This window comes from Hippocampus bargibanti, linkage group LG22 (genome assembly GCF_051943395.1).
Source record: "Hippocampus bargibanti isolate YZ-2025 linkage group LG22, ASM5194339v1, whole genome shotgun sequence".
NCBI classification, from domain to species: Eukaryota; Metazoa; Chordata; class Actinopteri; order Syngnathiformes; family Syngnathidae; genus Hippocampus; species Hippocampus bargibanti.
Window position 1 is genome coordinate 3,268,514 of NC_142755.1, and position 11,638 is coordinate 3,280,151.

Sequence of the window (11,638 nt, forward strand, 5' to 3'; positions counted from 1 at the left end):
GAATTTGTAGTTTTAAGCATGTAATACTCCAACAAACGTGAAATTAAGAGTCCAGTCTAACGTTAGCGTCAATGCTAACGATGCCAGGAAAAACTTCCGAAGTGAGGTAAACTATATTTTTTGGGGTGGTAAAATTCATTTGGAAAAGAATCAATAGCTTCAAACAATCTGACAGCACTTTCATTAATGTTCGGTTTGTGCTGCTGTGATTCAAGTGGTACTTGTGAACAAACTACCTGCTGCCATGGCAACGACGCTTGAAATTAGACTCAATGTGAGTCAGTTCCTTGTGCGGCAGTAAACACGTGAGTGCATTAAAAACACCAACGCCACTTGTTTTTGAATATGAATTCTTTCTAGGTATCCGATTTGTGTTCGATGCTTGATTATGTCCCTTATTAGGAGACCACTAGGTGATTGACAGCTGATGTCACAGCAACCGATGGAGGATGGATGAAAGCTGACATTTTACATTTTATTCAAGACTAAATATTTTCATCAAGCAGTTCCCTCTCATTTAAATGTCATTTGAATACAGTTAAGTCATATCCTGAATACCTGTTAACAAAAAGAAATTAAATTGCTGATGCTGAAATTAAAGATGCTGGGCTGTAGTTTCACATCATCACCACAAGAGGGTGCAATTGGACTGCAAATATGCCTTTGCCCTCAAGTGTATTGGAATTAATATGAAGCAAAATGGGATGCATTGAGTGTGTTTTTGCCTCCAAGCCTTTTTAGCATCACAATTTGCCCTCACAGGTTTGTGACTCACTGGCATCACGACCCCCGCGGAACCCACTGGGGTGCCCCTGGCTGCTAGGCAATGACGCACCCTCAGCGGTGGCAACAGGTAGGTGGCATGAATAATTTATTTCTCACTCAGTCTTTCACTCACTCCTCCATTTTTTCACCCCTTCTTTAAGGTTAGCCAATCATTCTATGTCAGTGAGTCAATACGGTGGTGGCGGAGGAGGAGGTTTTTAAACTGCTTAGCTTCTTTGTATTCATGTGACATTTTCTGAGAAATGTTTCATATTTTTCAAAGCTTAGTGGTGAACAGGTGACACAACAAATGACTTTTGGTTACGGTTAACGCGTATTTTTCAAACAGTTCATTCAATTACACTAGACAACAATGTTGATGTCTGGAAAAACTGATGATGATGATGATGATAACAATGATATTTTATTTCTATGTCATACTAATTGAATTTATTGATCATTTTTCAAAACATTTTCAGTATTTTTATTAGCATTTTTTATTCAATTTCTATGAATTTAAATTTTAGCTAAATTACTATGTTATATCCTTTTTATATTTTATCCAAAGTGTTTTATTATTATTTCTTATACTTTATTATTATTATTATTATTATTATTATTATTATTATTATTATTATTATTATTATTATCATCATTAAAGTTTAACTTTGACATTTTATTTACATTTACACTTAATTTAAATTTTTATCATAGAATTTCCATGATGTTTATTTTGATGTCATTCTAATTGGATTTTATGGTCATTTTCAAAAGAAAAAAATAGTTTCATTTTAATTATTCTTTTTGATCTTTAGCATTTCATTGTATTTTTATTGCATTTTCTGTGAATTTACATTTCAACTAAATTATCATTTCTTTCCCTCATTGTTTTTATTATTATAGTTATTTACTTTTAGACTTAATTTAAAATTTTAACATAGAATTTCCATTACATATATTTTTATGTATCTATTGCTAAATATATGGAATTATTAGTTTTATTTATCATATATCCATATATGCAACTGCTTACAAAACTTTTATTTTGAAAACAAACTAGGAAGATGAAGATGTTGACCATATCATGGTCACATTTAGATTAATTTCACCTTTATAGTGTATCAAATTGACCCTCACTATTGAAATGAATTCAGCAGGTGTACAGAAAAACACATTTGAGGCGTGTGATGGTCCTTACAAGTAAAAAAAGCATAAATAAATAAGGATTAGCATCACCTCAGTACAACACCCTCCTCACGTATATGTCACCGATCACGTGCCGCGATTGACTTTACTGCTGTCTGAAGTCAAGTTAAACCAGGCGCTTCCTTCTCCTAACATCATTTTTATTTTTAGGGACTGAAACAGCGCGGCGACGCCAAGGGCGGAATTAGGCGCTAATCAGGATGAGCGCAGCTCAGCGGGAATGTGGCAGGGATCGCTCTCACACTCTCCCAGCAGACGCCGCAAGGATATTGACACGTACGTGGACTGAGTCTCAGGTATGTGACGTAAAATTTATTTCAAGACAGTCGGTTTAGAAATTGATAACTTTAAACCCTTTTGTGTGTGTGTGTGTATATCACGCTATCCAAATTTAATGAAGGGTGTGCAGTGTTTATTTGGTTACTAGAGTCAAGTTACATGGACACACACGTACACAAAACAGAAACAACATTTTCTCTATACGCCGACATACACTAGTAAGCTAGCACGGCATCCAATAAGTTCCGAGGGTCTTGAGTGTTTTGTTTTCATCCATGGAGGACACATGTGTCCTGCAGCTACACACACACACAGAAACGCACACAGACACACACTTGCATGCATCCAATGAGGCTTTCTTGGGTGTTGTGTTGCAACACATCCGCTTGACGCTTAGTTGAGCTTACGTGTCGTGCTGTAAACCTCTCTGGGTGTAAAATATGATTTTTCAGCATATTCTAGGATCTTTGGACATTTTATTAGAGAGATCTCATTCGCAGCAATAGTGCCGCATATGAATATATGTTTCTTTTATGGAGCGCTGGTGTAGTCAATTGCATGCCCTCTTATTGGCAAAGAAACAAGCCAAGGCACTGGATTATTATTTAAAATACAGCTTGCTATTTTGCTTTATTGCACTTCTTATGATGAGATCTGCTCTTTGCACACACACACACGAGACATTATATTGATTGCACATGGATTATTTTACCGCACTGTCCAATATGTGACACCCTCAAACAATTATGGACCTCATTTCAACGCGTTATGTGTGCGTTATTCCCCTTTAACAACACATTTTGCTCCACTGAAGTTCACCTGTCAAATGACGGCACAGTAGAGGCCCAGCCTGCCAAGTTAACGAGTGTTTTCATGAACAATGCGGAAGTGGTTTTCTTATGCTATCGTAAACGTAATACTATCACATTTTTGATCTATTATATAATTTAAAATATCTATAAGCGATATATCCCGGAAGTGGTGTAAAATAAACAATAATTGTCATGAAATCAGGTTTTATTTTGGAGTACTACCCGGATGTCGCGACTGGAGTCTGTACGGGGAATGTAACGGAAGACCCCCCCAGTCACGGAGAACTGGTAACTGGTGGGTAAAGCTGCGGAGATGCGTTACAGAGCAGAAATCAAACGACAGCGGAACGGGGGCTTTTGTCGGGAAAGTAGCCATTAATACGGATAAAACACCTGTGGGATGTACCGAGGTCGTTTTCCCTCCTCATTTCGGAGCTAAAACCCGCGGGGCTCCGGTCGCGGCGGCGCATCGATCCAGGACCGACTCGGGAGGGGTCGTATCATGGGGAACGAGGCCAGCCTGGAAGGAGGAGGCGAAGGCCCGCTTCAGGGGCTACCCGAGGGGCTGGCACCCGACGGGGCGGGCGGCTTCGTGAGGGTCCCCGGCGGGGCTCCGGTGGAACTGGCGGAGCTGAGCGAGGAGCAACGGAAGCAGCTCGCCGCGGCGGTGTCAAGGGCGCAGGGCAGGCAGCCAGCGGGTGTCGCGGCCGCACGAAGGCAGGGCTTCTAATCACTATTTCTTCCAATGTTCTGATTTTTTAATGCACAAAAATATGCACAATAACCGAGTGGACGCTTTGTGTTATGGCTGGGCAAGAGTCACATCACGCCCATTTTTCTTTTTGTAAATCCACCTCGGCGCGATGTCATTTTTGAAGCCAATTTTCATGGCTAATCAACAGCATCCGCGCACACGAATGCGCGAAAACGCCTCTTCATCCATTTTTATGTGCGCGTGTGACGAAATGCACTGTGCGTCCCGTTTGCTATGCGTCGACACCGCATTCTTGCGCAAGGCCGTTGAACACGATACAATTCGGACTGTTTATGTCAAATCAAATGAGGTGGAGGTGGGGGTGGGGGGGGGCGGAGACACACCTCCAGCATTTGTGCCAAATCGTCCAATAGCCTTCTGGGTAAAATATCAACAACAACAATGTGTCATTCTTATTATTTCTCTATTTAAACGACGTATTATCACGAAAGACAACACAAAATGGTCGCTTGTATCCACGTTAATATTAGCAATTAGACTGTCATCTGCTCATGAATTTGATCAGATAAAAAGAGGTGTGTGGCTCGAAAGTGGGAGGAGCTTGGAAGCTGCAAATGCCAACAAAATGGATTAAAATGCCTCATTAAACTTGCCTTTTAATTGGCTGTAATAGAGAAATAACTATAACATCGCCAACGGGGAGCTGCATCAATATTAATATGACTAAAAATAGAAGCACAGCGTAAACGTCACTTCCCCCTCAGACTTCCCTTAATTTTAAGCATCCGTCTGGTGCTCCCTGTCCACGGTGCTGAAAAGAACACAGTGGTGGATTGTGTACTCGTGTGATGAGAGTAAAGCAGCGACGGGGATGTCGTCCCGATATGATGCATAATGAATACCACAAACAATTTGCTCCTCACAGTGCACAGAAATTGGTTCCCTCTCGCTTCAGAGCTAACAAAGACACCTCTTCGTCTTTGTGATGTACGCTTCATGTCATTCAGTCGTGTTAAATTACCGGTTAGCGATAGCCGGCGGCAGCGGCAGGATGCACATTTATTTTGAAATGGCCGTTAGGTTAATGTATATATATTATTATGAAAACACCCCTGCTGGACGAGACATTGGCAATATGACAGGATTATTTATAGCTAATTTATGAAAAAAAATAATTATTTCTATCTCGCGCAGACCGTCAGAATCTGGTGTTCAGCATCAAGGGGCCGGCAGAGGCCCAGGAGGGCTCAGTAAGAGTCGGACGGTCGACACCTTCAACCAGAGTCCATCACGGAGGCCCAGCACCGGGCGTAGTCCCTCGTCACTCAATCTATTCCGGCAGGAGCCCAAAGAATCTGAAAGCAAGTCATCCGGCATGTTTGGCTCCAGTTTCCTCAGTGGTGCCAACCCCCTCAGTGCCATGTCATCCATGACCTCCTCCGTGTCCTCCTCCATCTCCTCCATGGGTGATTCCGTCAACATTCCCAAGTTTGGGCTTTTTGGTGAGGAGGATGTGGGAGCCACACCAGAGTCCAATCAGGGAGGAAAGCCACCCGGCAAGGGTCCCCAACAGGGATCAGGTTCGAAGGCGCCACAACAAGGGGGACCTCAAAAACAAGGCCCTTCTGGAGTGGGGCCAAAGTCCGGGCAAGGACAAGCAAGCCCAGGACAAAAATCAGCTCAGGGACCTCCTGGACAGGCTCCCAGGCAAGGCCACGGGCAGGCAGGACAAGGACCTTCTGGGCCACACTCACCTAGACCAGGTCAAGGACCACCGGGGCAACAAGCACCCAAACAAGGTCAAGGTCCACCAAATCAACAAGGACCTAGACAAGGTCATGGTCCACCTGGTCAGCAGGGACCTAGACAAGGTCAAGGTCCACCTGGTCAGCAGGGACAGAGACAAGGTCAAGTTCCACCTGGTCAGCAGGGACCTCGACAAGGTCAAGGTCCACCAGGGCAACAAGGACCCAAACAAGGTCAAGGTCCACCAAATCAACAAGGACCTAGACAAGGTCAAGGTCCACCTGGACAGCAGGGACCGAAACAAGCTCAAGGCCCACCAGGACCGCGGATACATAGAGACGGTCAAGGTGCTAACCAGACACAAAGTAGTTCTCCGCAGCAAAAAGAACCTGTCAAGCCCGGATCCGAGCACCAAGGACCCCCAGGGCCTGGGGCTCACCCTGGGGATGCTTCGAAGAGTCACCAGGGTGCTGCGAATCTTGCAGGGCCACTCTGTCCACTGTGTAAGACCACTCAGTTAAATACTGGATCTAAGGACCCGCCAAATTACAGTCAGTGCACTGAGTGTAAGAACCAGGTCTGCAGCCTTTGTGGATTCAGCCCTCCGGACTCAGCAGTAAGATTATATTTTGTTACAATTGTAGACTGTGAGTCTATGTTTTCTAACTAAAGCGTTTCTGTTATGCTACGCAGGGTAAAGAATGGTTGTGTCTGAACTGCCAGATGCAGCGAGCAATGGGGGCCACGGACACCCCAGCTATGAGAAAGCCCAAAGAAGGCTCGGCCCCACCTTCGCCACAGAGACAGGCTTCAGGAAAGCCCAGCAAGCTGCTCATCAAGCAACAAAGCACTACAGACCAAGGCTTGACACCCCCAACCACTCCAAGGCAGAAATCCCCAGGTGCTAGCTCTCCAGGACCGCTTTCTCCAGGCTCTTCCTTGGGAGGCTCCCCCAAGATTGATCCCAAGACCGGCCGACCCATTCAGCACAGAGCCAGCCCCCAGCAGTCACCGGCTAAGACCAAGCAGGAGTCTAGCTTTTTTGGCGGGTTGGGAGGTATCAGTTTTGGAGGATTGACTGATTCAGTCAAACCGGCCGCTGCTTCCTCACAAGCAACTGAATCTGTCACTGGAAAACTGTTTAGCGGTTTTGGTGGTTTGATGGACTCGTCTAAGCCTCAGGCGCAGGCGGCTCCAAAGCGGGAAGAATCCGTCACTGGGAAGCTGTTCGGAGGATTCGGCGGTTTATCAGACTCGGCAAAGCCTCCCGCTGCCGCCTCACAGATGTTCAGCTTCGGATCGTCTCTCCTGAACTCCGCCACCAGTCTTGTCACCACTGAGGAAGAGAAAGCAGCCGATTCCCCACCGGGCTCCCCGCCGGACTCCCCGGCCGACTCCGGTCCTGGCTCCCCGCCTGATTCTCCCTTCTCCGGTCCTGGCTCCCCGCCTGATTCTCCCTTCTCCGGTCCGGGCTCTCCTCCTGATTCGGATTCTGCTCCTGACACCCCACCGACCAAATCCAGAAAACCAGCAAGGGCCAAGTCGGTCCAACGAGAACTCAGCGTGGACTTAGCATCCAAAACTAAGGAAAGCTGCCCTTTGTGCAAGTCGGAACTAAACATCGGGACATCAGAAGCGCCTAACTACAGCCTCTGCACTGAGTGTAAGAAGACGGTGTGCAGTCTGTGTGGATTCAACCCCAGTCCTCACCTAGGAGAGGTAAGAAACACCCGCAAACACTCTTTTTGAACACACCACAGAGCGAAGACCGAAGGCCAGCTTATGGCCACCAAGTATTTTTATGCGTTACAGTAAGAGGACAGTGACATGGTAACTAAACACCTTCTACCCGTTCCCCTTCTGTTTGCACATTCTGTGTTTCCTCGCTAAGACCAGATGGAACACGACAGTGGAGCATTGGTATGTTGAGGGAAAGCGGGCCAAAAAGGGTTTTCACTTGAGTTGTTTTTGCAGCATGCCGCCCAAAAACCTGCTGACGTTAGCTGGTTCTTGCATAGCAACCATTCTCTGTGTCCGTATCGGGGGTGTCCGTCAAGGGTTGTGTACTGATCAATGGTTGCCAACATTTCAGTAGAGCTCTGTCTTTTGGATATTTTCAGAGGCCGGAATCCACCGAATACCCAAATACCAAAATCAGAACCACATTCGCGATTTTGCTAGCTTTTGACAATTGGATGTTGTTTGTAAAAGCGCACAGAGTAATTATCACCTCTTAAACTGCGATGAGTCCTTCCGACGGCTCTTGCTAGCCACTCGCTTCGCGGCTAGCGCTGGCAACGGCCACCAGATGTCAACATTAACCACAGGGTTTTTGTTGTTGCAAATTCGCAATCGTACATGTTTTCATTTTGAAATGTGGCGACACTCTTGACTACTAGCTTGAAAGCTAACCTGTAATGCTAACCTAAGCTTGAAACGCTAACTTAAGCTATAAAGTCTAATTTACAACCATTTCATTTCACGTCTATGTACAAAACAAATATGATACTAGATCCTGATGTGTAAAAATCACAAAAAAATTACAAGAGTGTGTGTTTTTCAGCGATCCAGAAGTCACGTTCCTCCATCTTTGGTACCGGCAAACTAATCGCGTCAGAGTTAACGGGCGACGTTGCTAACCCCATCTAGGGCGCCGCGTTCCTGCTCCAAATGAGTCACAAAGAAGGGACACCTCGCGCATTCTAATACATCAACTATGCACACATACGAACGTAACCGCGCGGCGCTCGTGAGCAACGAAAAAGGGGGTCCACGTAGGAGCTACGTGGGCGCCTATTGGCTTAATCCCAGTGTCCTAAACGGATTTAAAGGCCAACGGGAATCCTGTTATTTCTATGGAGGCTTGATCCTCCAGTCAGGTACGTGTAATCCCCATCAGTACCTGTTGTAGAAAAATGAAAATATCCTTTTTCTCTTTTCTGTTGGGTTCCTTTTTTCTGCCCCAGATTCTATCCAGCTGTATGGTTATCATGTATCTGCCACCTTCATTAAATACCCCAACCCCACCCCCCACCCTGCATTTCTTCACACACTGCCTCATAGCGCTCGCCTCACGTGCCCCGGAGGCCCGCGTGTATAAAAATAGTCAGTGGACGCAAACGAGGCACAAAAGCGTGCTGGACCGGCAATTTTGGGTCAGCTGGCTTTTTAAAAAAACGTATCCATGTCCTTTTATGTACGCTTGGCTTTAATATGCGCATGCTACCTACCATTTATTGTTCTTATTATTATCGCTTCTGGACAACAAATGTATGTAGCAGTTTGAAGCTTTGAGATTAGCGAGTTTTCATTAGCACAACAGGTTGTGCTTGCATCTTGACCGACTTAGCTCGGAGACAATCAAAAACGGATTGCAGGATGGATGTCGGACTGGGTCTGGATGGCGGCCACCTTGTGCCGTGCTTCAGCAGTGTGCATCGCGACCATCTTGACTTGTGACTCAAAGAGCCTGTGAGTCACTTCGACCGCACCTTTGGGCAGCGCGAGCTGCAGCATTCGCTCAGGTGGAAATGGGAGAAATATCGCATCGCGAGGAGTCAAAATCTATCTCTCGCTGTTCCAGCGTCAGTCTAAATTTAAACAGGTAAAAAAAAATCCAAAAAGCACCATCGACCTTAACCCCTGCCGTGTTTTCTTTCAGAACGTGTGGAACGCCGACAAAAATGATCTAGGAAAATAGAATGAATGACTCGTCATGCTTCTTTTCAGAAGCCCATATGTGTCGCCGCTGTCGTAACGAGCTCCCCGTGGTTGCCGACGTCAAGAGCCAGCCACGTGCGATGCTCGAAAATGTCTTTGGAGGTTAAAAGCCAATATTTTTTTCTTTGTTTCATCCTTGCCTCCATGACGGAGGCAGCTGCCAAAGGCATTGCGTTTTCATCATTTTCCTGAGTGTTGCAAGCAAGCTGGCGTGACTCATAACGCAGCTTGAAATAAAAGTCAGGAAAATGTTCAGTAACTTGGGCCTGATATGCTTTGAGGCAAATCGCAACGCTGCTCCACAATGTTTTTTTACAAGGACCCACTTTGAATTTTTTTTTAAAGATAAGATGTGACTTTAAAACGTTTCTATCACTTTCATTACAGATCGAATGGCTTTGCCTCAACTGTCAGATGCAAAGAGCCAGTCAGCTGGACGACACGGCTTCCCCGAAACAACCACCGCCCGCTGCGTCTTCCATCCCCACCCCTGCTGCTGTAGATAGCGATCCCATTGTAGTAGAATCGGCACCAGCAGATCAAACCCCGTCCGCCCCCGAGACCAAGGTAGTGCCTACACCTGCATCACCATTACACGACCGCGATGAACCACAAGCCGTTAGCATTCCCGGCCAATCACACATCATGTGCAAACCTGTTGCTCCTTCTCAAGACATTTCTGAGAGAAGAGTTCCCAAAGTAGCTGAAATTCAAGAGAGCCAGGGAATCCCGGCAATTGCGCAGCGGCAGCAGAGTAGCTCAAAAGATACAATCCCAGTGACGGCACTGCCGAGAGATGAGCATCTACTTCTGACTGATACCGTCAGTGAAGCAATTATGGAAAAGCCTTTTGAAGAAGAGAAACCCTGTGAGGTTCTATCTCCTGATACAGGTTTTGATGAGGTTTCCGTTGAGGGACAACGAAACGAAAATCTCACAGAGAGTATCCCCCCCTTGACAGAGAATACCGAAATAGGCAACAAACCCGTCGATTCAACAGAAGCACCAACACAGACTTTAGCCGTGGACAGCAGTTTCACAAATAATAGTCTAAAATCTGAGGCTGAACGTGCCTCAATCGAATCGATAGAAGAGGCGAGTACAAACGAAAAGAATGCTTCTCATCCGTCTGTCGCAATAATCGAAAATGTGTTAGCGTTATCTGAAACCGAGAGTCCGAAACATGACACGATTCAGCATCCCACATCAAAATGCACCGAACCCCCTTCTGACATCAGCTGCTCTTCAACCGTTCAGCAGAAAAGTCAGGCTGATGGATTAGAACAGAAACATGAGGAAAAAGCACCAGAAACGAACTCACTTCCTATTTCTTCGAATGACTCTGCAGCTGTTGAAAATACATCTGCGGAAGGTATCGAGGAAGAGTCCACTGAGCTCATGAATGCAAAACACGCTACCGACGTGATGCGTGTCAAAGAGCGAACGATTGATAACAAGGAAGCGGATCTTGAAGGTGTACCTCGTGAAAAGATAGTTTTGGAGGTGAAAGATGTGACTATAAATCTCATTGAAGAACAACAACATCAGGAAGCAAAAGAGAAAAAAACTCTGAGTGAAACAAAGTTAGCTTCAAAACGTTTCGGTATTGAGAAAGAAAGCAGTGCGGTAGATATAAAAGAATCGGAAATTGGCAAAAAAACTCTCAGCAACAGCCAAATTGGTGTAATGCCTAAAGAGACAGACCCGGGAACAAATGATAAGCCACCTCCTGTTCACGAGATCCGTGTTCAAACAGCCTCTTCCCCCGAGGTTTTAACAGAGACAGAACAAGCGCTCGTTGAATCTGCAAGTGTGATCGCAAAAGTGGAGCGGCAGCCACCACCGGATATTTTGTGTCAAGAACATGCTTCTGACATAACGACCGTTTCAGATTCTAATGAGCAAGAAAAGGTCAAATCCAAAGAGCCCTCTCAGAATCAAGTCGACGATCAAACCTTCTCTGAGGGCACCAAATCTGATTCTTATTCAACGGGCAGTCAGGCTGAGCCACTTGACAAAATACATCTGGAAAACGCCTCCGATACTGAAACAGACGCAAACAAAAAAGATTCTGGCTCGTTACCTGACACAGGCAACATCCAAGAATCTATTTTCATCTCAGAAGTAAGCGCAATTGGTGCGAATGTCACCTCTGCGGAGTTTGACGCAGGGACGAAAAGCACGTCCCTGAACAATACCCAGTCTGTATTAGCAGCTTCAGCCCCTTTAGCAGAACCCCAAATCCCCCGCGCTGTAGTTTGTGAGCATACCGCAGATATGGATGAAGATGCTAGCCGTATGGAGAAAAGGGAGGCTCCAACTGAGCAGTGGGATGAAGATACGATACCAGAGGTGACTGTAGCGTTTAGAGTGTAATTTATGGAGAGACTGCATC

The 11,638-nt window shown here is 45.7% G+C and overlaps 1 protein-coding gene across 6 annotated transcripts in view; it reads left to right on the forward strand.

Moving 5' to 3' along the window:
• The first annotated feature begins 2,136 nt into the window (after window positions 1-2,136).
• The window catches only part of pcloa (piccolo presynaptic cytomatrix protein a), a 31,580-nt gene continuing 22,078 nt past the window's right edge, over window positions 2,137-11,638 (forward strand). For 4 of the 6 annotated variants that reach the window (XM_088988828.1, XM_088988830.1, XM_088988829.1 and 1 more), the window contains exons 1-4: window positions 3,328-3,779; window positions 4,972-6,139; window positions 6,217-7,242; window positions 9,631-9,810. In XM_088988828.1, the coding sequence (XP_088844954.1) occupies window positions 3,565-3,779; window positions 4,972-6,139; window positions 6,217-7,242; window positions 9,631-9,810 (2,589 nt within the window). In that variant the 5' untranslated portion in view covers window positions 3,328-3,564. Of the gene's footprint in view, window positions 2,268-3,327; window positions 3,780-4,971; window positions 6,140-6,216; window positions 7,243-9,630; window positions 9,811-9,844; window positions 11,596-11,638 lie in introns of those variants that run through there. The other 2 variants (XM_088988831.1, XM_088988833.1) reach the window with 2 other exon arrangements.